Consider the following 27,986-nt stretch of genomic DNA (forward strand, 5'->3'; position numbering starts at 1 on the left):
GTGGTAAGAATATTCGTAATGCCGTACCAAATGCTACCAAAGAGCAATATTATGCCAATGGAGGTCGTAAGAAGACCCCATACAAGAGAATAAAATACTTTAGGGACTGGATGAGTCATATCCAAGGTTATCGACCGGTATATTTAGACAACGAAGTAAAGAAGAAAATCATAGACCACTTGGAAGAGCCAACCCCACAAAGTCTACGGAAGACATTGAAAAAATTAAAAGCTAGGGAAATATTACAAAGGCTATTCCCTATCTTTTGTCTGAAATTACCGGTAAGTCTATTCCTGAGGTTTCTGATATGACAAAAGCCGAGTGGATGTTTTGTCGGCTGGATAAGGATATTCCTTATTACCCTGACGTAATCTACGAAATATTTTACAAAATTGACCCCAACCACCCCCTGTTAGGATGGATTCCCAGGCGATGACGTAATGGGAATTTCCTGTCACGAGATTGTCATGATCGTATGATTTTTCTCGGCCAATCAAAACCTTCACAATTTTCTTTCACAATTGTGAAACGTTTTAGTGAAAGAATATTTCGTTTGTGAAGATTCAAGTGAAGATGCCTTACTCTTTGAAACAGCTAGATCAACGCTATCAATATGTTTGTAATAACGTACAAGATGCTAAGGAATACACACTACAGCATTTGAAGACTACTATTGAGATCGATCTTCAGGATTTTTTCGATGATCTTCATGCCAAGAACCTGGAGGAACGTGAAACTGAGTTTGAGTTGATTGAAGAAACCATTCGTCAGTGTCGGGTGGCCATTAGAAATGAGAAATCTCGACGCGTGCTGCAAGATGAAATTCATAAGACGACTAACAAAGCCAACGAAAAGATCGTGCAGAAACATGCATTCAAGCTTAGGAGGAGAAAGATGCGTTTACAAAAAGCAACGCCATATCCAATGCAGTCACAGGATTCAATTGGAACTTGAAGCGAGTTTATACGCCGATTAAGGACATTAGTACTAGATGATATTGGTTTTTTTAACTGATGTAATATTTTGTGAAACTATCTAGACTGTCGTTCAATATGCAAATAAAATCCTGTCTCGCTTTTTTCAAAGCAGATGTTTACTGAGCGAGTTTTCTTTGAAGCTCTTCTTTCGCTTCTTGGTAGATCTTTTTGCGAGATTCCTCGGAAAGATCTTTTACGACTGTTTTTTTATTCCTTATGTCCGACTTTAATTTCTCGTATTTGTCTTCTTCGGCCAGAATAAGCGAGAATTCTACGTCGTCTATCTTTCTGTCACGCAGAGCCTTTGAGACAAGATCGGTAATTGTATTTACTTTAGCCCTAGACAGAGCTATTGTCGTGTCATGCTTGGATATTTTGCTTGACAACTGTTTCATAATACCCGTAGCAACAGCCGAGATAATACCACAAGCTGCCCCAACGCCGGCCAAAGGAACTCCAACGATTATTCCCGGCCCAGTAAGCGAAGTAGCAACGCCGGAGCCCGTTAACACAACAGATATAGACCCCAAAGTTATCGAAATCTTATGTAGCGTACTCCGGGCTCTGACGTACTTTTTTCGGACTTTTTCGTAGTGTTTTGCCTGCCCTTCCAAGTAAGCCAAGATTAAGTTCGCTTTATTCAGACGAAAGTTTTCGGCGTTTAGTTCGTTAGGTGTAGTATAGGGAACATCTGGGTACAACTGAGGTGCTGATGGTATAACATCCATTATATATACTAATGTACGACGCTTTTGGGAATGATATTGAGGAGCAGCCACATCACGACAACCGGGATTATGCCAACTGGAGGGCCTTTAGGAAGATGTTTCCGCATGCAGACCCTAGTAAGTTTGAGCGTAGACCCGATGGGATTTACTTTAAAGGCTCCAGAATGTACAGCAATGCGGACTTGGAGCCAAAGGCGACCGTTAAGCATAAAGAAAGGCAGCCTAATTTCCCGGAGAATTTATTACCGACAACAGAGGGTTACCCATTTTACGACAACAAAGGTGGAGCGGATAACTTTGCTAAGATGGTTACCTCCTTAGAAATCCCCGTGGGTCCTACGACTTTCAAGACAAAAGTCAGAGACATCTTTAGAGAAACTGCCATGAAACATAACTCAGGGAAAGAATCCAGAGAATGGTTACCAGGTCCCAACATGCGGTATTGGCCGCAGCAGTTAAACTTTGCTGTCTGGGCTGCTACTAAAGGATGTGGTTTAGCCTCGGATATGTTCCATATTCCTTTCCTGCGATTTCATGTTGCTTTTACTATTCGTAGGATATTGTTTGAGTTAGGAGCGCCGCTTCCTAGTGACACTATCTCTAACCCGAAGGATAACAAATATGACAAAGTCGCATGGGAGCGATTAAGGAATGAGTTTAAGCTTACCAACCCCGATTTTCGTAACAAAGAGGGTACCGCCCATGGTTTAGGAGAGACTTACACCTATGCTTCGTATGTTGGTGCCAGCATAGAAACGCCGGGCATGGGGTATCCTAGCTCTTACGAATTCTTGGACTTAGGAGGCAGCGGAACGAAGGGTAATTTAATTTACTACATAGAAAGCAAAGAAAAGTATCCTTGGGCGCCTTTCTTTGCCGCAAAGGGCATTGGACTGAAAAACCTAGCAAGGATTAATCGAAGCATCGAAGCCTTTGTTTACTGCATTCTAGGGGCCCAGGTTAGCACTCGCAGCCCCATCGTAGATGCCTCCGGTGCGTCACAGGAAACGCAACAAGTATTCCTTGTCCTCTTCGAAAGCGCTGTTATTGAGAATGAGATCTCTAAGTCGGTGCAGAGATATCAACTTGCAGTGCAGCAGTCTAAAGTGCGACTGGATTACGCTTTGTCACCTGGTTGTTGGTTGATGCCAAGTAATTTGGTTATCAACGCCAATTCCGTCGTGGGTTACAACAATAAGCTGCAGCGAGCTACCAAGGACATGAAGTTTGGGGTGAACGACGTGAACTCTGACACTCTTAGAAGCATCCCCCATTTCGTGGAGAAGCCTAAGAAGGAGCACGTAGAAAAGCCCGCACCAAAGAACGTAAAGAAGAAGGTCCTGCCTACGATACCCGAGGAATATGACCATAACTTACTAAAAGCCGGGCTAGCAGCTGCAAGCATTGGTCTGAGCTATTATATATGGCGATGAACAACCCCTACGTAGCTGGAGTGGATTGTGTCTATACGACTTACACAGGCGAGAAAAAATACACCCAGGCATCTTGGGTTGATGTCACGGGGATGTCTGTGAATTTGAACTACTCAGGAAAGGAAGTTAATCCTTTGTAGTATTTGCATGGGCGCGAGTAGTCACGCCAACGTCGGCTTTAGGTTCCTGGATGAGAATGGCGTACTGCAGCCTATGAGAAATAAGACAAACAACAGGGAGCCTGCGCATTTCTCCGTAGAGCCCAACCCAGCCAGTAATGAGAACCTATCGGTTTGGACTTTCCACATGGTCGCCGATTGCCATGGGAAGGTAAAGCTGCAGATACGCGTAGATGATACGGGGAAGGTCACGGTAAATAGCATAGAAAATCAGAGGGATCAGCCTTATAATCACGCAACCATTAGCACTCTTACGGTGGTGAGCCTTTAAATATATGAATCCGCACACGAAAGAGGACTGGTTTTTTCATTACCTGGGGGAGAAGGGCTACGTAAACGACGAATGGTATGACACCGGATTGTGGGTGAAGGTTGGGGGCCTGGGATTGATCATGTGTACCATTAGCATTTCGACAGAGTATTCGGGCAATGTCGGGTTTAGGCTCGTCGATGAGGCCAACCATCCGCTATTGCCTTACAGGTCAAAAAATAATGCTAGACATTCAACCCATTTTTCATGTGAACCCAATCCACCTACCCAAGAAGACCTAACGCCCGTGACTTTTCATATGATAGCTAATTGTCAATATGCAAAGCTTCAAGCTCGCCCCAGCGATGCCACTAATTCTGGAGCCAACCCCAGCAACTTCCGAATAAATGTTGTGGGAGATCCTCCGGTGGATGCTACTTGGAATCATAAGCCCATTAGCACCATGAGTGTGCTGCCGCTAGTTCCGCATTACCAAGGCGGTGCGAATACTATCTTTACCTATCCCCAGTCGAGAACACCTCGGATGCCTGACGACGATAAGCCACCAGTAACGTACCCAGATAAGATCATCCCCGAATCTTCTTCAGGAATACCACGCCGATAGCGACGACTAATATCCAAATGTTATTCCCCACAAACTTTAGCAGTTCTCCGCCGGCCCTAAGCGCCAAGGAAACAACCGAACCCAGCAGCCCAGGAAGACCGGCTGCCATCTTTTTTCCCAAGTCCGTTAGTCCATTGCCTAATTTCTTTACGCCCGCGCCTGTAGCCTTAAGCGTGGATAGGATGACTCCTACTACGGTGCTAATAGCAACCGCAAATGCCAGCGGAATACCATACTTCAAGAGGGCTCTTTTTACCTTTTCCTTGGTGGTAAGCCCCAGCTCCTTTTCCAGGTTGTCCTTTTGCGCTTGTAATTCCGCGACTCTTTCCTGAAGGGTTTCTACTTCCCTTTGAGCTGCTTCCCTTTCCTCTTCGGGGCGAGTTTGGTCCTCGATTACTTCTTGCTGCCGCTCTATTTGCCCCTCCAGGTCTTCGATGGCCTGATCTCTTTGCCGGATTTGCTCCTCCTTAGTATTGATTTCAGCCATTAACCGTCGCCGTTCCACTAAAGAGCCGGCTATGGTGGTTTGCAGGTTATCGGTATCGTCTTTAATTAGATCCAACTCTTGCAGGGCGAGGTTAAGAGCCCTTTGAGTTTGATTTCTTTCACGTCGAATTTGGGTTCTTTGGTCTACCAACTCAGCTATTTCTTGATTTTTAAATTCGACCTCCCTCCTATGCGCGTCGGCAAGCCGCTGGTTTTGCTTCATGTATTCCTCCTCCCTTTCTTCCAGCGTTTCCCGCAGTGCTTCCACTGAGGCGCCAGAGCTTTGGGCTTCTCCTAAGTCCTCCCGTGCTTTGTCTAATTCGCGCAGGGCCTGATCCACTTGATTTCCTATTTCTTTTATTCTTTCATCTTGATGGGCGGACTTCTTTTCAGCATCGGCAAGTAGCTGACCTTGCTTTGCATATTCTACATCTTTTTCTTTTAACTCCCTTTGCAGATCCGCGGCACGTTATTTCGCGTTGGTCCTTTCGGTTAAGTTGTGCAGCCTTTCTAACAGGCTTCTAGTAGCACGCTGAAAGCCTCTTAATCTCAAGACGTCACCCCTAACGTTGCCCTCCTCATCAAAGAGGTTTTGCGGTTTTGTCCAGCGGTCTTTGTCGGGAAATCTTAAGTCTTGGACGCTTATGAGGACTTTGTTTCCCTTTTCCGTGAGCTTTACGTCGTCAGCATGAAAGTTGTCGTAGCGCAGCTCTAGCTACTGCTTTGCCCACTCTACGGTTTCCCGCGCGGCTGCTTCCGGCTCGCCCATGTTTTGAAGCTCTATGTGCTCACGCGGAAACGTGTACTTGCGTGCTTTGGGATGTCTTAGGGCCTTTGAAATCCTATCCCTTAGGGAATCGTCGACTTGTTGGGTGGGAAGCAGCGGTTCTTCGTCGCCGTCGTTAATGTCAGCCTGACCTTCCTCAGTGGTGGGATCAAAGTCGGGGTCTGTTCCTTCTACTTCCATTATATATGATAAGCTCAAAGTTAAATCCCAACGTATTACCTAAGCAGGTTGGCGGGCTGAAAGCAGAACGCACCTTTCACCGGGTCACCTTTACCCCCAGCAGCGCTAAGCCAGGAGAAACCTTGTACGTAGGCGTGCCCCGCCTAACGGATAACCTAGTCCTAGTACCCGGTACCTTGGCTTTAAGGTTCGACCTAGCGGTACAGTCAAGCCCCACAGATGAAAGGATTATCGTTAACAACGTGGGTCGCAACATCGTTTCTAAGATGCGCGTAAAGTTCGCCGGGGAATCCTTGCTGGACTTAAATAGGTACGATCTGTATACCACGTACAAAGACTTATGGTTGACAGCCTTTGACCGCGCGCAAAGGATAGAACAAGGAATTGGTAGTGTCATTCTACGTAAGGTTCGCACACCTACGAAAACGCAACCTACTGACGGCAGCGGAGAAACCGCAGTGGCAGACGCAAAGCGAATAAAGACCGCCTATGGTAGCAAGTATGTCATACCATTAGACTTTGAAGTGATTACGAATCACGGTGTGTATTACCCAAGACAGTTATCCGAGCTACAGTTTGAAGTAACTTTAGCAGATGCTAATAACATCATTGGTGGGCTAAGCACTGCACTTACCACAACAACCCCATACTCTATTACCAACTTAGAGCTACAGTACGAAACGGTGTACAGCGAAGAGCTGGCCCGTAGCGCCGGTATGGAATACAGCGCCGGAAAGGCATTCCTTTACGACCACGTAGTAATGTATAAGACATTTAGCTTCTTGGATAGGACGGATGAGGTTATCAACCAAAGCATTAACCTCCCCCGAAGAAGTCTCACGGGGTTAATGTTGGTGTTTGCCAAACCCTACGAAGCCGGTAAGCGCGATTCCGAGGCCTTTCACAACCCCAACATTACTAACGTGGGGGTCAACATAAACGGCGTTCCAAACAAGGTCTACTCGCAGGGAATAAAGCCCGCAGACGTGTACAGGGAGGCAATGCGCAAGTTTGGCGACCAAATTAGCCCCGAGGAATTCTTTAAGGATAAGTACGCGCTGTGGATTGACATGCGCACCATTAACGACGAAGACCTACATGGCCAGGGTTTACGTTTAGTAAATACGCAGGATGGCATAACATTGGAGATCAAGCGCACCAAGAACACCGATGCCGGCGACGGCGACAAAATAAACTGCTACGTCTTCGTCGTGTCTGACGCGCAACTGAGCGTAGAAATGAATCAGCTAAAGAGCGTTGCCTATTGATCCACTCGCTCATCCTTTTGATAAAAAAAATATCGTTGGTATATAATGCTTCGCGTATTCGAAAACAACGAAACCAAACTGCAATGCATAGTGGAAGGCGATAAACTATACTTCAAAGCAAAGGAAGTGGCGGCTGCGTTGGGTTACGAACGCCCAAAAGATGCAATTAAGGTGCATGTTCGGTGAAAAGTATAAGGTAAAGCTTAGCAAACTTAGAGTGGAGGTGAATCGCCTCCCCTCGTATTCACAGCCTAATTCCCTGTACGTAACCGAATCTGGGTTGTATCAGTTGATATTTAGCTCTAAGATGCCAACGGCGGAGACATTCCAGGATTGGGTCTTGGAAGATGTCCTGCCTGCGTTGAGAAAGACAGGTAAGTATGAAATAGAAAGGCGGTTGGACACCCCGAATAAGAAAGTCTTCAAAATAGAGAATGAATCTGACCTGCATTTCAAAGTCGTCGATTACATACGCCGGTTTCACCCCCACGTCATCCTAACCCCCGGCTTAGGCGAACTACAGGACTCCGCCAGCAAGCGCATAACATGTTGGAAGAAAGGTTACAAACGCGGTCAGCCAGATCTACTAATCTCCAACGCCCATAAGGAGTTTAATGGCTTTTGCATAGAATTAAAGACCCCCAAGGGAAACGGCGTCCTGTCTGCAGACCAGTCTAACTTAATTTCGCAGTACGACATGAATAATTTCCGAACCATGGTGTCCGACGATTACGACGTTGTCTGTCGTGCCATAGATAACTGCGTGGACGGCATCCGCATTCCTTGTAAATGGTGTATAAAACGCTTTAAAAGCCCCGAGACGCTAAAGACGCACCTTAGAATATTTCATAGATATAATGATCGTCAACCAAATACACTGGCGTAACCTGATTTGCGGTAAAGCATACGAAATAAAAAATTACGTCGTCTTCGAAGACATCGACCGTTTACGGTTAGTCCTCAAAGACTTAGAAGGCAAGGAATATTCCCTTTGGGCGCCGGATTGCGTGCGGTACGTAATTCAGGGCGAGGAATTCACCCACTTACGCAGCTATGGTAAGGTAAATGGCCGATGGAAGTTTGACATTGAAAGAAGAGTCACTCCATCTCCTCTTTGTAGTTAAGCGCGTCTGCTAAAGTCCGCTGCGCTTTAGGATCCGCGGAGCACCAATGACCAACGAAGGATCCTTCCAGGAATGCACTGCCGCAATGAAGGCAGGTGTATTTTTTACGCGGTTTTGGGGGCGTAATGCAGTCGGCAGGTGGTTCGCAAGTAATACAGTCCATATATTGAAAGGGCGATTAGAATGCCTCCCAGAAAGGCGGCTGCGTAGGCTAGCATATACCTTTTAAAAGGGGTCCTCATATTTATTAATGTATCTTCTTTTCTTCTTAATAAAGAATCAAGGGATATTAATAAATATACGAGTGTGTTTTGAGACTCTTTGCGCAAACTAAGGACGCCTTTTCCTTACCTCCATGTTTTGAGCATGCCAATCATCAAAACGATCCAAGTACTCCTTAAAACCGCGGGGGCGATGCTGCGGGCTCAAGCACTGCCAGATATGATCATCTCCTTTCCTTAAGCCGCCACACGCGTCACAGGGCGCACTCCAATACTCTGCGTTCTCCCAGCGCGTACCTTCGGCGCGGTCGAACTACGTAAAGCGTTGGTCTATTTCTTTCTTACGAAGAGTTAACTTCCTTATGGTTTCCGCTGGGCAACATCTCGCAGCGATATCACCATGCTCCTCGCATACGACGTCCAAATCATAATTACCACGACATCTATGTTGATGCCACGCGTCGGTTAAGAGCTCCCCGCAGCGCGCACACACATCCTTTAAATACACCCTATTTTCTTGGTGGTATTGCAACATTTGGGGCGTGCTAAAGAGCCGATTGCAATCAGCACAACTTCTTTCCTTAGACTTCAAACACACCCTTCCTTCCACGTGATATCGCAGCGCCTGTTTGCTGCTAAACTGCCGGCTGCAAGTGCCACAGGCGGTGACGTTATCCACCTCTTTAAAACATACCTTCTTTTTTTGGTGATATTGCAAAGCCTGTTTGCTACTGAACTCCCTGTCGCAATCCTTACACTTCATTATATAATAAGAATTTATTAACCCTTATAAGGGATACTTAATAAAGTCCTGCACGCTTTCTTTCGCCCAACCGGCCATCGTCAAAAGCGCACCAAACCTCTCCGCGCGCTTCAGACCGCACATTTCATCATACAATTCCTGCACGCGCTCCCGCAGCCGATCGATCTCCTCCCTTTGCATTTCTATGGTGTCTCTTTTATCTTTTGCGTCGCCGGCAATCCTTCTTACGGCTTCCACTGGCTCCATCTATATATGAACCCAGATCACATGCCTTGTAACGCTCTGATAGTAGGACCCACCGGCTGCGGAAAGACCCAATTCGTAGTGGAGCAGCTATTAGGACCCTTTAGATACCGCTTCGACCACGTCGTGCTATTATGCCCCACCTACGTGAACAACCGCACCTGGACGGGCATAGGAGTGAAAGATGACGACTTCTTTGTGGATATTTTGGACCCTAATGAGTTATCCAGCCATTTGAAGTTCTGGCATAAGCAATTCCCTAAAGATACGCAGACGCTCCTCATATTGGATGACATTGCCTGTGGGGACGACGTAAAAAGACGCACCTCCGAATTAGTGAAGCTCGCTTTCAGCGGTAGGCATGACAATATCAGCGTTTGGTTGCTTTCCCAGCAGCTTACCAGTGTCTCTAAACCCTTCAGGGAAAACATAGGCTCACTTGTCGTATTTTATACTCTGAGCCGTAGTGATCTGGAAACCATCTTAAGCGACTACGGCGGTGAGATATCCAAGGAACAGTTACACGAATACATGCGGCATTTAAAGACGCACCAACATTCCAAGATGATTTTCTCTTTGAGGTTTCCGTATTCCATTAACATATATGGACATTGAGCAGCTCTTAGATGAAGTCCCCACACAGTTAGACGAAAGTAACCTTAAGGAACAACTCAACATCCTTGTGTCTTCTGGGAAGTGCAAAGAAATGATAGGCAAGGAACTTACCCATGAGCAAGTTAATAAGCTGTCGGAAGAAGAGGTTAAGAAGTTCCATAAGAGGTATGAGGCTGCCCTTGCAAATACGACCACGGACGCCGTAGCAGACTCAGCCATTAAGCTGGCCACCAAGCTCCTCGGACTTGCACTGCCCATAGACGACGTGGAGCAACTGCGGAAGGACATAAGCGAGGACTATGTCATCGCCCTAGAACTTAAGATAACCTGCGGGTGGTTGTCTTTGAAGTGCGGTAAGTTAATGGCAGTCGTCTCTGCGGCTTTGCACGTAGCTCAGCACGTTGACTTAAAGGAACTTACGGCCTCTTGGAAGGACTTCAAGAAGGACAGAGACGTTGAAAAGGTCTTCCAGGCAGCACTTGCTGAGGTACCTGATCAAGTCGAGCAGCAGTAAGGGGGACTCGCGGTCAATGTCAAAGATTTACGGGTTTTACAGGCGGTTTAAGGAAGGCGCCGGCAGCGGGAATAAGCCGCGCGCCGTGTCCTTACTGCTGCTAGTTGTCGAACCGCAAACGGAGGTTAAAATATCCTTTACATATAGATGGACACCATCACAAGCATTCGAAATAAAACTGTGCGCCGACTGCGAACTCAGGTGTTGGATCGCCTGGATGCTGACTTTGCCTTCACAACATTTATGGAGGGAGATACGGACGAGACGATGACAGAAGAAAGGGCTGAAAGAATAATTAACTTAATACCCGAAGGTAACTACCGGTTGGAGCTAACGTTCATAAAGTATTTAGACGGCGAGTGGATGATAGAAAAGGGGCGCAATCCTATCAGGGCGTCTGGTAAGAAGGACCTGTTTGTCTTAAACGAAAACACACGCCCGGGAGCATTGGTAGGAATAGACATGCTGTTCTACGAGGTTGCTTACCCGGTTACCGTAGTCATTTACGGTGCGTACGAGATAAAGACGCCAGACGTTAAGAAGTTGAAACCGATGCGACATCCCGGTAACTGCGTAGGGAAGTTAGTAAGAGAGTTCTTTGAAGACTCCTCTCGGGGCGGTAAACTGACTTTAAAGAGAAGAGAAGCCATCAGGAAATGGGAAAAAGATACTAATAGGACCGGAGGGTCGATAGACAACATCAAGAAGTTAGAAACGGCGCTGGAGAGGCGAATCCATGTGAAAGATATTACCGACGGCTTTATTTACTCCGGAACACACAAATATGGGGGCCGCGGTGCGCCTATAGTCATCTACCAGCACAATGGGCACGCCTGGCGCGAACTGCGGTTCCCAAGAAAGAAGGAAACGAAGGTCTATAAGAATTCTCCATTGACAGAATTAGTTCATGAGAATTCCAATTGGTTGATGGATTCAGAAGGAAGTCAGTTTATGACCCAAGATGGTACTTTATACCGACCCGAAATTGAACAACAGCGCATTCAAAGCGCCTGTGAGACCTTAGGGGAAGACTTCTCTGATGAGGTCCTTAGCAGTCGCAGCTTGGACTTCTTAGCCGCAAAGAAAAGAAATGGATGGAAACCTGCCCCAAAAGAGTTCGGAGACATAGCCAAAGCCTGTGTAGAACACGGTCACGGTGGTCTGTGGAACATGGAGTACGACAAAGATGAGTATGTGTCGCTGGATATGAAACACTGTTACCCTGCAAGTTTTAAAGGTCTAGGGGATTGTAAGGAATATTACGACCGTTACGGACATCCAGACTCCCAATTCTTCCGCGTTTCGTTAGACGGTCACTACGACGCCCCAGCAACTGGATTCGTACGATTAACGTCTTGGAAGTTGGCTAAAGACTTACATCCCATAATTTACGCGTGGTACGGGAAGCATCTACAAGAGAAAGAATGGATACCCGTACCTCTATTGAAGTTCTTTGAAGAGCGCAAGCTTTTAAAATGCACGGCGCATGAAGCCATACTTTGTCATGGCGCCTTTACGCAATGGCTCCCAGAACACAACCCCACAGCACGCGTTGTCATAGGAAAATTCACGCAGGGCGCTAAGGAGGGCGAGAAACACATGCAGCGACGCCTGATAACAGACGAAGGAGAGTTAAGCTTCCTTATTAAGCGCGCCCACGAACAAGGAACAATGGTGTCTGTGGAGAAATGGGACTACTTCATAGAAGGTCAGAAAGAACAGAAATGGAATGCACTTTGTTACTACCAAGACCACAGGCCGCAATATTACCACCTGCGTGCGAGTATGTTAGCATATGCGCATATTAACCTACTTGCGATGCTCCTACGGTTTGATAAAGAGGACGTTCCGCGCGTAGCCACGGATTCCTTGTACGTTAAGCCTGAAGTGTTAGAGAAGATGAAAGAATTCTACACCGAAGATGAGTTGGCGGAAAGTGGTCAATGGCGCGTTAAAGATGAGGAGATAAAAGCATGGAGAGAACGTGTAGAATATCACGGAGAACATCTTTCCGGCAGCGTGGAACCAACCGGGGAGCCACTGCCTTCGGTTGCCGACCCCATTTCCTACCAACGCTTCTCTTACCTCTACGGTACAGGAGGCAGCGGTAAGACTACGCGTGTGTTAGAACTCTTTCCTAAGATAAAGGTGCTAACGCCAACGCATCGTTTGGAAAGAGAAATCTGCGAAATGGGTTACGACGCGCAGACCTACCACAGCTTCTTCCGTTGGAATGGCCAAAAGTGGGTACCAGAAGCCATCCACGACATACCTGCGGTGATACTTTGGGATGAGATTTGCACCGTTCCTTTAGAAAATCCTCAAAGAATTCGTAGAATTCCTCCGTGGAAAGTGTCAAGTAATATTCGCCGGAGATCCCTGCCAGCCTCCTCCAATAGCCGGAGAGATGCCCCACGAATGGCTAAAGGGGTTCGTAGACTACTCTGAAGAAATTAACGCCGACTACCGCAGCAAGGATCAAGTAAGGAACCTGAAAGCGGAATTAAGGGGCCTTAGTGACGCCGACCAATGCCAAACACTGCGCAAACGCGTACGAGCGAAGAAATACGAGGACTTCCTTTACACATGGCATCCAAAGGATCTGGTGCTGAGCAGCAAACGCGCAGCACAGTCTCGCATACAAAAGGATTTGCTAAATATACACCGAGAGCGCTTCCCTACGCATCCCGTACCTGTTTGCTACAAACCCCACGACACCCGCATGCAAAATAGAGACGTCTGGGTACCTGGTACCGACATCCAACTGCAGAACGCGGTAACGCATGACAAAGCCTGGGTACCCATAGAAAAGGTGGAAAAAATAACCTCCCATCCAGATTGGCGCTTAGGCTATTGCATGAGAGTCCACAGCGCGCAAGGGCTTACCATAAAAGAAACCTTATGGATCATAGACCAGCGGCTGTGTTGGAGCAACCTTATCTACACTGCCGTAAGCCGTGTGGAGTATGCCAAGCAGTTAAAAAGAGCCTGGGGTCCGCAACTGCGCTACGATAAGACCCCAGAAGACGTAGCCAAAGAGAACATTGCTAAGAAACTCCTTCGCTACAAGCGGCACGACGAAGAAAAAAATATGACGTTCGACCTATGCGTGGACGACGTCTATAAGAAAGGGGCGCGGTGTGCCAAGTGTAACATACCTCTACTATGGAGGTTTGACCCAAATGACGATCAGCAGTTCTCCGTGGATCGTATAAATAATAAGCGCGGCCATTGTAGAGGCAACGTAAGACTGACATGCCTAGAGTGTAATCGGGCGCGTGGAGCAGCATTACTCTGAGTCTTTGGGGACTATGAGCAGCTCTTCCTTGACAAATCCACGACTTGGGCCATTTAGGTAATACAACACGGGTTGCCCTTCCTTGGTGACGGACTTTGAAATCTCATACGTTTCCAAAGACCAGTTAGGATCCGTGGCTCTCTTACTGCCACCTTCGAGTTCCCCCGGCTGATAGAGGTATCTGACCACTATGTCGCGGGGGAGCTTTTTTTCCTTCAGTCCGACCGCCCTTGAACTTCTGACGTAGGACTTGTGTTCCACGTGTTTCTTTTTCATAGCATCCTTGGGTTTCATTCCCGTAACCCTGGCCGCCTCGTTGTTCAAAGCCGCGACGACCTGGGGGAGCCTCTGAGTCCATTCCCTGTTGCGTTTGGAGGGATCTTCCAGTTCTTTCCAATACTGGTACCCAAAGAGACGCTCAGCCAGGGTTTTATTGAATCTTTCGACGATGCTCTGACCCCTGTGGTGCTCTGCTTCGGCTCTCCTAATCTTAGTGCTGTGGTCTTTCAGGGTCTTAGTAACCACGCCCATGAACTCTGTCCCCGCATCCACTTGCAGCAGCTTAGGCCATTTCAAGACGCGCTTATAAATCCTACCTAGGGCTTCTGCGACTTCCCCAGAATCCTTGCTGGTTATGGGTTCGGCGTCCTTGTATCTGCTTGCGATATCAACTACGGTCAAAGCGTATTTATAGGTCTTTCTTCTCACCTTGTCGTGCGGCAAGAAAAGCAAATCCGCCTGATGAACTTTATTGGGGGTATTTACGGTAAAGCTGGGCCTGGGAATGTACTTGGGCACGGGAAGATAAACCTGCCAGAGGGTTGGTTTTCTTAGCCAGTTCTTAGCCGTTTCTTCTGATACCCTGGCCGCGGTCGCGAGTTTCTTGATGGCCGACGCTCCTCTCCAATAGCCTTTAGGCCCATAGTAAATCCTCTTGAGTTTGTCCTCTACGCGGCCCATTATATGAATTCCAAAACAAGATTGATCTTACGTCCGTTGAAGTCCACTGTCTTTCCGTCCACTTTGATGGTGATGTTTATGCTTTCTACCAAATTAGACAAGTCATAGCTCAAAGAAATGGGAGTGTATTCTACTGAGTCAAATGGATTACCTTGGGGCAGAAACTTGGACATAAGAGAAGACTTTTCTCCATTGTTGTAACTATGGACCAAGTCGCAATAGACTTCGTAAGAGGATGCGACTTTCCATTTCACAGGTATGGCTGTGTCGGTAATTGTCTTGCCCGAGGCACATAATAAAGATCCCAATGGGTCAGACTTTCCAAAAGTTACTGAATAGTTGGGCATATTATGTTTGAAGGTCATTTCGTGCGGCAATCCTGTGGTGAGCGTATAACCGTGTTTTGCTAATTCCTTAGCAAGGGTGATTGGTGTGTAATGTCCATCGGGCAGCAATACGCCTTGATAATTGCCGCCGCCTTTATGCTCAGTGATCAAGGCATTGACTAAATTATACCAAGAATTGTACAAAGAACAACTAACCAGCCTAACCTTATGGGCTTTGATGGGGGGATTCAGATAAGTGGTAAAGTCATTCTTGTCGCTTTCCACTCGACGAAATAATGGATTTGGTCATCATATGTCCGCTTGGCAAATGTTGGGCAAATATGGTGCTCTATATTTGCCCATACATTTGCCTATGCAGGCAAAGGTCGGGGTAAATTTCTAATAAATTTGCCATTGCTTTGCCATACATCTGAACACATGGGTAAATATGTTATATATTTGCCCTTAGTTTAGAAGTATTTACCCAGTGGGGATATATGATAACCGTTTTTGCCCTATATTTGCCCTATTGTCAAATGAAGGGCACATATGAAATCAACTTTGCACTAGGCTTTGCCCCATATTTACCTGGGGAGCAAATACAATACCCCAAACTGAGTATATCCGATGTGAGGTTTCCGTTTCAATTTATTGCAATCAAAACTTTTCAAAACAAATCAATAATTTTTCAACTGAATTATGATGGATGTTGGCTTGTTTTTACGACTTACGAGGAGGGAGTGCATGCAGGTCCATCTCAGTCATATGTGTCAATTTTTTCTCCTAACGCATGACATCAATGTTGCGACCACATTAATTCAATCATTGTTTTGCTTTGATGTCATGAAAGTGAGGTTATATGCGTTGATACACACAGGAAAAAACGAGGACGATGTATTTATAATATGCGTAAGTCGTACATGCGTTTTTTCCAGTGACAATAAGAAAACTCATTAACCCATTAACCTCAGCTGCATTTCAAACCGCTAACATCTGTAATATTATTTGAAGCATCAATTTTGTTTAGTCTAAACATATGAATTCATCTTTTTTATTGGCAATATATGCAGTTTCATTCATTATTATTTTAATTCATCTAATTTTAAACTCATCAAACAATTCATTCAATTTTCATTTTGACTATCTAGTTACTGATGCACAGTTCAAACAGTTTATTTTTGATAGCTTTGAATATTTTTCATGGATGATACTTTACTGTCATCTCCATCATCCGTACAATTTACGTTGTAAAGGACAAACGATTAATACTCTTTCTTTGTCAATAACATCGTAAGCAGCAACAAACTGGCTGTGTATCCTTTGTATGGGAATGAATGTAGAGGGCCCTTCCATTTCAAACAAGTTTCTGCACCAAATTTCATGTGGTCTGCCAATCCTGTGTCTTTCTGGATGTCGCTGATACCATCGAACCTTTGCCATACACAATGATTCCTGCTTGCCATCAATTATAATGGTTTGTTTAAGAAAGAAATCGACAACACCGGGGCGCAAGTCAAATGAATCGGTCTCAATACTGCCACTATATTGGCCACACCAACTTGCAAGAATGAAGGAAGAACGTTCCAGTCTAGAGTCAGAGGACCCTAGCTTTGTCCCCGAATATCCAATGGTATTAATTCTCTCAAACGTATCGGTAACACATTCAATGACCGAGTGTTGAGGTAAAATTGTTTCATAAGCTTTAAAGAGATATTCTGTATAGTCATCATCAAGAACATCAATGGATCGAGGTGAAAAACATGAGTATGCATTCATATTGCTCCACTCTAAGCAACGTAGTACTTGACCAACTGAAAGATTAAGTGTTGATGGTATTGATGGGATGCTTTCGCCAAGTGTTCCTACTTGTTGTGCCTCCTGAAGAAGTTGAAATACTGGTTGGAAAGTTTCTCGAAATCTCTCTGGTAAAGGGATATCTCTTAGTTCATGCTTTTGGAGAAATTTTCTCATGATTTGTATTTCAACAGATCTATTGTTAGTTCGAAACGCTCCTAAAATCCCATTGAAACGTTCGAAGCTGAAAAGCCAAAATGAATATACAGGCCCGTAATCTAAAATACATTGTCTGAGGTGCAGGTGTAGATGCATGTTTGGCGTAACACGTTCCTTTCCATATCTTTTTTCAAACGATTTACAAAATTCCACTAGGTAATCATGTCCTTCTTGTAGCTCTTCAGTTGTAATAAGTGGAGAGCAAAGGTGAAAGCAGGACAATACGAATAACCTCCACAGCTCCAAATCAGTCTGTTGGAACGATATTCCAAATGCAGAATACAGAATACAAGAGAGTCCATGTTTTCCACTGATCAGCAGTAAATCCTCCAAACGATGTTGATATCTTTTTCGGGAGACGCCCAATAAATGATGGTGCTTTGACGTCATCTACCTTTTCCTGGATTTTATTCAAATTTTCTTTAGAAATAATTGGCGTTTCAGCATTTAGCCATACATTTTTCATTAAATGTTTTGCTGTCCCTAAAAACAAATTGTGCATAGGATCAACAACATGGTAACGAGTACAATCGAAGTAAGGCAACTGTAAGAGTTCAGAATATCTTGTTCTAGTGGAAGTTTCAATTTGGTTTCGTTCATCAGCGGTTGTTGCATTGAGTATTTTCTGAGCCTCTCTTCGGTGCTCTTCATTTGTCCTTGGTGTATCGTCATCTTCGAAACCTGAAAAATTCATGCTACTAAAATCTCCGGGGAAAAATCTTGTGCACTTTGAGCACCCTCGGTGAGCAGTACATCCTAAGAAACCGCAAACTTTTCTTAGTGCAGGAATGTCACAAGCAATACAAAGGAGGGCAGCTCGAAAACATCTTGCTGTTCTACTCCCATGAGGCCGAACTTGGATGCCTTCGTGCCACAATAAGTTAAATTCGGCTACAAGTGGTTGTAAGTACGTATTGATATTCAATTTGGGCTCGTGTGGACCAGGTATTACCCCAACTATTATTACGTTTTCCTCTTTGTACCTTTCTTTTCTCGGAAGATTTAGGAGGACCATATATATGACTCCAACGCTATAGACACTGTGCTTAAAAGGCTGAAACCAGTCAACATTCAGCATAAAAGCATAATTATTAGGCTGGGCAAGGAAAGGAGTGCCGCTTAAAATATTGCCAATCTTTCCACACTTGGCCATCGTAAATATCAACTAAAATATCGTCCGGTACATTCCGATTTCTCCAAATCTCACATTTTTGTACAACGTCTGGTCGCTTAATAAAGAGAGTTAGAGTGTCTCTGATGCTTTTATAACAATAAACTTTATGTGGGTACAATTTCGTCTGTCCATTTTTCAAACGAATTTCCTTAAGCAATTCCGCTCCACAAGGTGTGCGGCGAAACAATTGACGGTGATTCGGAAAAGCAATGTGAGAACATGGTTTAGCAATGACACGCCCGAATCTTGTTGTTATGCAGTCTTGAAAACGGTATAGGGTGTCGCATTTCGGACAAACAACATACTTTGAATGCTTATCTTTAAAAGAAAGATAATTTTTCAAGAGTTTGAAGGAGCTCGGGAAAACCAATACTGCGGTTGGGAAAATGATTGGCGAAAGCTCACACAAAACCTGAAAAATCGCTTTAAAAAAGGCGAGGAGAATATCAATGCCTCGGTCTGGTACAGAAAAGTATGCAGACCAAAAGCACACAAACAAGGCAATCCAGTTAATAAGGGTCACTCGGGAACTTGCTTCGACGGCAACGCTTATTTCTGCACTAGATTGTTCAAAATCTCTTTCTACGTCTTCGATATCAATATCCCAAGTTTCAACCAATCTCCTTTCATTTCCTCTTATCTCTTCATGGTCAGATTCACTGTCCAACTTGTCATCCCAAAACACTTGATCTTCTTCCTCAAAGTTATTTATTCCGTCTCCTTTAAACATAAGCAAATACGATGTATTTTATTCATTCGGCATTGTATAACTGCAACATAGTATAAGATAAAGTCTGAAACCATTATAATACTAGAAAAAAAAAATGTCAGTAAAAAAAACCTCATGGGCTAAGGGACCGGTCATTATTTAAGTTGGGGGGGGGGGGGGGGGTGGAGAAAAAATTTGGGGGGGGGGGGCCTGAAATTTTTGCTAGTGAAAAATGGGGGGTCTTGAAATTTAAAAATGACTTTTAGGGAAAATTTTTAAATTTTTTAATACAATCCATGGGGGATTTTCGATAAACTTGGATGCCTTCAAAGGGGGGGCCTTTTTTTTTTTTTTGCGTCACTGACAATTTCTCCTCCACCCCCCCCCCCCCCCCTCCCCCCCGCCCTCCAACTTAAATAATGACCGGTCCCTAAATGTATAATTTTGACCCAAATTTTGCTCTGAAAATAAATGATTTCCATTGAAAATAAAATATTAATTTCTAAGTCAGCAAAACAACAATTTATAATTCGTGAAAGAAAAATGATAAATCGAAAATAAAAAACCCAAGAGACATATTAAATAAATTACTTATAATTGTATTTCTCTAACTTGACAAGCATGTTTTGCCGGATACCATGCTATCTCAGGATGACCACAGTCATGAATTGATTTGGAGACGAAAATGTACAGCAATATCCATTTGAACATAGTAAATTCTTTTTGGCGTTTTAAATGAGTTATCTCTAGCTATGATTTTATAAACTCTTTGAATGAACCTTTCTGAATGAACACTGAGGTTTTAATGGCAACCATAAGCCGATTACTTAATAATGCACCCTTCTTAAAAGTAACGGTGAAAACGAGGCTAAGATAGAAATAGAAAAGAATCATTTGTACCTCTAACTTAATCTCGCTTCAATAACACTAATGCTTGGTAGTAAATCCAATAGGGGAGCTAGATCATGTGCAAATCAGCCGCTTGTTAAAGATTCAGTCTTTTATCTATGCAGTTTGACTTTAACATTTAAAGATTATATAATCTAATCATCAAATAAACGTATAACATCAATACCTTTTTGTGAAGTAGCTGGTAAGAATTCGTCACTTGATGGTTGGTTTGTATTTGGCACATCAGAGGAGTCTTGATCAGTTTGGTCCAAAACGTTTATCTCGCTGTAGTCATTAGAAGAAGTGTCGTTCTGGCCGTCAATCTCGTGAGTGAAAATACTATCATTTGAGTCTTCGTCGTCATTCCGCTGTAATTGCCATTGATTTGTTAAAGGATCATAAAATTCTTCTTTGTGACGGCAAAATACTCTGTAATGTAGATCTTCGTTACAATGAAAGCAATGATAACGCTTTGACATCGCAGAAGACATTTTGTTTTCCAGAACTATATAATTAAAAAGACGGTGTGTATCATTGGGATAATTACTCAAAATCCAAGTATTTTGAATGGCTAACAGCCATATTCCAGCTAATAAAGTTCCACGTCCATCAACCACATGCCATTGGACAAAAGCACGCCGGATCTTCATTACCGCGCCCTTTTCCTTAGAGCTGTCACTGTTGGCGGCAGATAATGGTACGATGGTTTTAGAGCTAGAAGCTAATCAAGTTTATTGCAATGATATTTCGTGAATCTAGGCTTTAGAAAAAAATTCATAACTTTATAAAATGGAGCAAATAGCTTTAAGATAATAAATATATTACTTAACATGAATCCTGGATACAACTTCAGCATTTTTATAAGACAGTTATTCCTTTTTTTATTATTAGACTTCATTATATGAACGTATATGTCATCACAAGTCACGTGATACGCCGTGATAGATAGGGGGTAGATTTGTTCGGTGGATGTGCTTATTCGTTCATTCGCCTTTTGGTCACAAACAGGTAACAAACTCTGTCGGTCATCTAGTTTCCCGCACATTCTATATCTTTGCTTATAAATTGCGTTCATTCGTCGCGATCAAAAAATGGGAAGAACATCTACACCTTTACCAGGACGCCCAATGCCAATCCATTCTGTTACTGCAACTACCAGTACAAGCAGTACGAGTAGACATACTGAAAATGGCACCAATTCTCAAAGGCTTAATATACTTATTCCCTCTGTCCCTGGTGGTAACGAGGATGTGCTAAGAGAACACAGAAATCGCCTATTGCAAGCAACAAGCGAGAATGAGAACGTTGACCCCGACAGCGAAAAAGAAGAAATTTCTTCAAATTTCGAAACGATTGTAAAACAGTTTAAAGAACTTCAAGAACAAAACCGCCAAATACTAGCGGCCTTAAAAGAAAGCCAGCAGAACAAGGACAACAGCAAGACCAAGATTACTGTCTCAAAGGCTGTTGCAGTAAGTAAAGTGGCAATATTTAAGAAAGCAAGCTATTTTTATTGATAATTTTACTGGGAATTCTTGGCGCGAAGAGTAGTTGGTATAATTATGCAGCGGTATAATTTATGCAATGCTAAAATTGGCGGGAAACCCGCCATGGCAGTGGTTAATGCTACCAAACTTTACTATTGATTTCCAATAACAAGACACTGAATGATAATGATAATTTCCTTTTTTGTAAAGGAATTGATTTGATTTCGATTTTTTCCCCAATATTATACAATCACAGCCATAAAAATAATGAAAACATTATTACTATGTCTAAGAATAACTTAAGGTACATCTTATGATTTTAATGAATTATATTATGTTATTACAGTCTGAAGTACGCTTGGTAGCAAAGAAATTACGGGACAGGGAAGAAAACCCTCTTATATGGGATTTTACTAAAGTGTAAGTATGAAAATTTAATAAAACTGATCTTGTCTGAATCATCCATAGTTTCTCCACTTACCACTCAAATATGGCATTTCCTAATTAGTTTCAGAGATGACGTCAACGAACAGATTAATAACGCAATAAGGGATAGAGTTCTGAATGTTCATAAGGATGTCTCTGCCGTCGAGTTAGAAGGTATTTATGTATTTTATATTACGAAGTGCGAAAGGCCTTATGCACCTATCAAAGTTAACCCGGGGGAGGGGTGAGGACAAAGGGTGGTGGTGGTGGTCGGGGGGGGGGGGGGGGGGGGAAGGAGGTAACGAAATCCTTTTAGAAATATTCAAATGCCGAAGGGAGGGGAAGCAGTTTGAAATAAAATAACATGGAAAAAAAAAAACAAAAAAAAAAAAAACAAACAAACAAAACAAAACAAAGCAAAAACAAATGGATGCTAAAGGAATAATTGTCGGCCAAATGCCAAAATTTCTAACAAATTTTGTCTCAAGTTTTAATATATGGGTACTTGATATAATTTCAGCTGCCCTTAAAAGCCACTTTCTGACGAGAAGAAAGAGAAACAAAAGAGAGCGTTCAGGGGCCCTTGGAAGGCATCAAAAGATGCAGCGGAAAACACAAAGAAAACAAAATGTGAGTAAACTGAATTTGCAACGATTATGACTTTGTTTAATAAGAAACTTTGACTGTCAGTGTTTTGTTTTTTTTTCTTTTTTCTTTTAGCTCCTAAAATCCAGATCCAAGGCAGCGGACTTGTCAACCTCGCTATCACCAGGGGACAAAGAGAAAGTCAAGGCAATTATGAAACTGGAGTATATGTCATCAGAGGAGTCGATGTCAGAGGCGGATGACCAGGCTGATGACGATACAGCGGACAGTGGCTCTGATAACGAAGGGGGCCCTACTAAGCAGAGTAAAGTTTTAATAAAACACCCTCTGCCATGGAGAAGCCCCCTAGCTAACCAGTTCATGGAAAGCATGGACCGAAAGTCAAAAAGGAGGCTGTCAGAGCGCAGTCTCACCATGCTTTTGAAGCGGAAAATCGGGGAGCCGTCAAGACGCCCAAGGCCATCTGGAGGTCCCGAATGGGCATTGAGAGCCTAAAGGTTTTTATCAAATCAAGGGCACTGGGACACCGAACGTGGTTGGGGTTTCTACGAGTTTTATGAATTAAATCTTGTGTCACTGTTCCTCCGTTCCTTTGGCCTGATTTCTAGGGTTTTCGTTCTTCTTTCGATTACTTGAACGTTATACTCGTTTACTTGAAGAAATCCAAAGGTCAAACGGTATAGCAGCGGCTATTTAAGCCTATTGACCTTTGGATTTCTTCAAGTAAACAAGTATAATGTTCAAATAATCGAAAGAAGAAAGAAAACCCTAGAAATCAGGCCAAAGGAACGGAGGAACAGTGACACAAGATTTAATTCATAAAACTCGTAGAAACCCAACCACGTTCGGTGTCCTTAATTAAATTTTTGCAGTTATAAATGAAGTGTACTACTACAGAATATCTAAAAAGAATCGTACACAAGCCACAGATCGATTGACAACTAAATATATTATGATCTTCTTTCACAAATTCTGTCACAAGATGAATCAAACACCTATAATTAATTTACAGAACTAGCATTTTTAATTAGTTGTAGTTAACAAATTGTTCATAGTTAATCAGTCGTCAAGAAAAGGAAATTCACAATAAAAATGTTTCACTATGATTTATGTCTTTTTTCCTGCTTCTTAGCGTAGGTTAGCTATGTTTAAAGTATGAGGTGGTTGTCACGACATATATCGTTTTTATTTTTTTTGGCCTGCCATAAGTGACAATAGCTGAAGACTGATAACATAGTTAAATTTAGCAAATATGATGAGCATAATTCAACTGAGCAAATATGGCTAAGACGCGCTGGTACATCTAAGGCATTAAGGTGGCATTAATCACATATACGGTCAGAGCATATCGCATGGTATATGTAAGGCATTAATCACATATACGGCCTGGAAAAATACAGTTTATATGTAAGGCATAAATCACATATACGACCTTGGAAAATACAGGGTATATGTAAGGCATTAATCACATATACGGCCTGGGCAAACACAGGTTATATGTAAGGCATTAATCACATATACGACCTGGGCAAACACAGGGTATATGTAAGGCATTAATCACATATACGGCCTGGGCAAACACAGGGTATATGTAAGGCATTAATCACATATACGGCCTGGGCAAACACAGGGTATATGTAAGGCATTAATCACATATACGGCCTGGGCAAAGACAGGGTATATGTAAGGCATTAAACACATATACGGCCTGGGCAAACACAGGGTATATGTAAGGCATAAATCACATATACGGCCTGGGCAAACACAGGGTATATGTAAGGCATGAATCACATTTACGGCCTGGGAAAATACAGGGTATATGTAAGGCATTAATCACATATACGGCCTGGGCAAAGACAGGGTATATGTAAGGCGTTAATCACATATACGGCCTGGGAAAATACAGGGTATATGTAAGGCATGAATCACATATACGGCCTGGGGAAACACAGGGTATACGTAAGGCATAAAACACATATACGGGCTGGGCAAATACGTGCACATATCAAATGAGCATTCACATTTACTACCGGGTAAATGTATGGATGATATGATATCTGCTATATATTTGCCGTTTGGGATTTTACTGGGCCATACGGACTTTGCCATCTGTGCCCATGGGATAAATGTGTAGGTACATATCATATACAGTCATTGGGCAAATATTGTATACTATTAGTCAAATATGATATTTGCCCATATATTTGTCTATATGTTTGCCTACATGACAAATTCATTTTTTCGTCGAGTGTTCCAAAAAGACGATCATATATTTCAGGAAACACAGTTTCCTTCGTTAGAGCAGATACGCCAAAGCTACGCCTCCGGCCAGCCCTGCGACTCCTACGAAGACCAACTCATTGTCTTTTTGTTTCTTAGAAGGCTGATAGTAATTCTTAAACTGAGGCTTTCTCAACCCCGTTAATGCCGCGGGGTGTGCTTGCGCATAAAGTTTAAAGGCGTAGTCTGTATTTTCAAAGTTCTTATCCGCCTGCATCTTGTCTTGGTAGTTCTTATCCAACCAATCCCTGTAAGCTTGTCTTTTTTCATTCCAAGCTGCCACGTCTCGCTGATATTTCTCCAGCGCTAAGTCGTGTCTCTTCCTTTCGGCGGCTAAATCTCCGCTGCGATCACCTCTAACTAATCTATCCAAATACTGACCACCATAATTAGCTCCAGTGAATGCTAAAGCTGCAATAACTCCACCTGCGACCACGCTAGCCATTTATACATTAGGAATGTACTTTTCCTTCTGTAGGTAATTCTTTTCCATGATAGCCCCGCCTACGGCAGCGGTCATTTTAGCAAAATTAGCGAAGCTCTTGCTTGGGTCTTCAGTAAAGTCTTCTTTGAGCACTTTCTTACCTACCCAACCAATACCCGCAACGATGGAAGTAATGATAGCTGCTTCTTCAACAGTTTTCAATAACGCGGTTGACATTATATTACAGAGCGAGAAGGTTATTACTCCATTTCAGGGATCTTACTTTTTCTAACAGCCGGCTCCACAGGTGCGTGCACGGGCGCGTGATATGTTGGTGGTTCTACCTTTTTCGTTGCCTTCCATTGTAAGTAAAGGCTACCTGCTGCTATAGCAACTCCTAACGCGCCGATGACGTACCCAGGATTAATAAAGGATTCCTCTTCTCTTTCCTCCACCTTTTCTTCTTTTTTGGCTTTGTTCTTCCTATTCATCTCCGCGAGCTTCTTCCCCGCGGCAACTCTGCCTGGAGATTTAGCCTTGGTAATCTTTTGATCCTCTTGGGGCTGCTCTACCTTCGACTCTGGTTCACTCATTTATATCTAAGGACTTGAAGGACTTGATAAGTACTTGAGAATGACTTAAGTAAGTACTTAAGGACGACTTGACTAAGTACTTGAGGCGACTTGATCAGGTACCTCAGCAAGTGCTGCCTGGAAGACCTTTTCGACTTCTCTGTCCTTTTTGAAGTCCTTCCAAGAGGCACCAAAGGTGCCCGCACGTTCCTTCAAGTCAACGTGCTGAGCTACGTGAAGTGCCGCAGAGGCGACTGCCATTAACTTACCGCACTTCAAAGACAACCACCCGCAGGTTATCTTAAGTTCTTGGGCGATGACATAGTCATCGCTAATGTCCTTCCGTAGTTGCTCCACGTCGTCTATGGGCAGCGCAAGTCCGAGAAGCTTGGTGGCCAGCTTAATGGCTGAGTCTGCTACGGCGTCCGTGGTCTTACTTGCAAGGGCGGCCTCGTACCTCTTATGGAACTTCTTAACCTCCTCTTCTGACAACTTATTAACCTGCTCATGGGTAAGTTCCTTGCCTATCATTTCTTTACACTTCCCAGAAGACACCAGGATGTTAAGTTGTTCCTTGAGGTTACTTTCATCTAGCTGTGTGGGGACTTCATCTAAGAGCTGCTCAATATCCATATACATTAGGAATCATAGATTCCAACCGTGTAGGGAAACCTCAAAGAGAAGATCATCTTGGAATGTTGGTGCGTTTTTAAATGCCGCATGTATTCGTGTAACTGTTCCTTGGATATCTCACCGCCGTAGTCGCTTAAGATGGTTTCCAGATCAGACTTACTGGGCGTATAAAATACTACGAGAGAGCCTATGTTTTCCCTGAAGGGCTTGGAGACACTGGTAAGCTGCTGGGAAAGCAACCAAACGCTGATATTGTCATGCCTACCGCTGAAGGCGAGTTTAACGAGCTCGGAAGTGCGTCTTTTTACGTCGTCCCCACAGGCAATGTCATCCAGTATAAGGAGGGTTTGCGTATTCTTGGGGAATTGTTTGTGCCAAAACTTAAGATGGCCGGATAACTCGTTAGGATCTAAGATATCCACGAAGAAGTCGTCATCTTTCACTCCTATGCCCGTCCAGGTGCGGTTATTCACGTAGGTGGGGCATAATAACACGATGTAGTCGAAACGGTATCTAAAGGGTCCTAATAGCTGCTCCACGACGAATTGGGTCTTTCCGCAGCCGTTGGGTCCTACTATCAGAGCATTGCAGGGAATATGGTTCGGATCCATTATATATACGATGGACCCAGTGGACGCAGTAAGAAGGATTGCCGGCGACGCAGAAGATAAAAGAGATACCATAGAAATGCAAAGGGAGGAGATCGATCGGTTAAAAGAGCGCGTGCAGGAGTTGTACGATGAAATGTGCGGCCTGAAGCGCGCGGAAAGGTTTGGTGCGCTTTTGACGATGGCCGGTTGGGCTAAGGAGTCCGTTAAGGACTTCATGCGATATCCCCTGTAGAATGTTGACAATAAGATTAAATCATTGGAGGCAGGAGTGTGATCGTTGTGGTTGCGTTAGAGAAGAGGAACATATCTTCAACTGTCTTAACAAAGATTTAACCTAAACGTCAACATTCTGAGACACTCTTTGAAATAGTTTCCGGGGTGTCTTAACAAAGATTTAACCTTATTGTTAACATTCTGAGACACTCTTTGAAATAGTTTCCACACATACTTAACAAAGATTTAACCTTATTGTTAACATTCTGAGACACTTTTGAAATAGCATTTCTTGGGGCCTTTAATAGTAAGGTAGGGTTTGCGCAAAGAGTCTCAAATCCCATCCTTATTTTTATTTATTATTATTAATAAATAAAAATAAAGACCCCTTTAAAGGGGCCTTGTAGAGTCCCCTAAGTATATGGTAGCCTACTTCACGGCATTCTTTGTGGGCGCCCTAATTACCCTTTCAATATATGGACTGCATTACTTGCGAACTACCTGCCGACTGCATTACCCCTTGTAAGCCGCGTAAAAAATACACCTGCCTTCATTGCGACAGGGTATTCTCCGAAGGATCCTTTGTAGGGCATTGGTGGTCCCCGGATCCTAAAGCGCAGCGGACTTTAGCAGACGCGCTTAACTACAAAGAGGAGATGGAGTGACTCTTCTTTCAATGTCAAACTTCCATCGGCCATTTACCTTACCATAGCTGCGTAAGTGGGTGAATTCCTCGCCCTGAATTACGTACCGCACGCAATCCGGCGCCCAAAGGGAATATTCCTTGCCTTCTAAGTCTTTGAGGACTAACCGTAAACGGTCGATGTCTTCGAAGACGACGTAATTTTTTATTTCGTATGCTTTACCGTGGGCAAGATCACGCCAGTGAGTCAAGCTGAGCTTCATTATACCTATGGAATATCTTTAAATGCGCTTTCAAAGTGGCGTAGGACTTAAACCGCTTCACGCA

The 27,986-nt window shown here is 43.7% G+C and overlaps 3 protein-coding genes across 3 annotated transcripts in view; 2 read left to right on the top strand and 1 right to left on the bottom strand.

Annotated features, from left to right (window-relative positions):
• LOC148910880 (uncharacterized) overlaps positions 1-27,986 on the bottom strand; it is a 55,407-nt gene that overhangs the window by 19,210 nt on the left and 8,211 nt on the right. The gene's annotated exons all lie outside the window — the stretch shown is intronic.
• Positions 526-1,096, top strand: LOC148910882 (uncharacterized). Its single transcript, XM_089030768.1, has one exon. It carries the CDS (start codon positions 574-576, stop codon positions 952-954), a length of 381 nt encoding a protein of 126 aa, XP_088886894.1. The 5' UTR covers positions 526-573; the 3' UTR covers positions 955-1,096.
• LOC148910883 (uncharacterized) lies at positions 20,422-22,875 on the top strand. The gene is made up of 5 exons (XM_089030137.1): positions 20,422-21,236; positions 21,598-21,671; positions 21,760-21,851; positions 22,198-22,307; positions 22,398-22,875. The coding sequence occupies exons 1-5, from the start codon at positions 20,856-20,858 to the stop codon at positions 22,776-22,778; spliced, it is 1,038 nt and encodes a 345-aa protein (XP_088886263.1). The 5' UTR covers positions 20,422-20,855; the 3' UTR covers positions 22,779-22,875.

This window comes from Actinia tenebrosa, unplaced genomic scaffold (assembly GCF_029948245.1).
Source record: "Actinia tenebrosa isolate PJP-AT-01 unplaced genomic scaffold, QUT_ActTen_1.0 PGA_scaffold15__27_contigs__length_11533743, whole genome shotgun sequence".
NCBI classification, from domain to species: domain Eukaryota; kingdom Metazoa; phylum Cnidaria; class Anthozoa; order Actiniaria; family Actiniidae; genus Actinia; species Actinia tenebrosa.

Excerpts from the sequence above, each read along its gene's own strand:
- LOC148910883 (XM_089030137.1), top strand. The coding sequence starts at position 20,856 with ATGGGAAGAACATCTACACCTTTACCAGGACGCCCAATGCCAATCCAT. Across the intron at positions 21,672-21,759 it reads ATATGGGATTTTACTAAAGT|TTTCAGAGATGACGTCAACG; the intron begins GTAAGTATGAAA and ends TTTCCTAATTAG. Across the intron at positions 22,308-22,397 it reads AAACACAAAGAAAACAAAAT|CTCCTAAAATCCAGATCCAA; the intron begins GTGAGTAAACTG and ends TTTTTCTTTTAG.
- LOC148910882 (XM_089030768.1), top strand. The coding sequence starts at position 574 with ATGCCTTACTCTTTGAAACAGCTAGATCAACGCTATCAATATGTTTGT.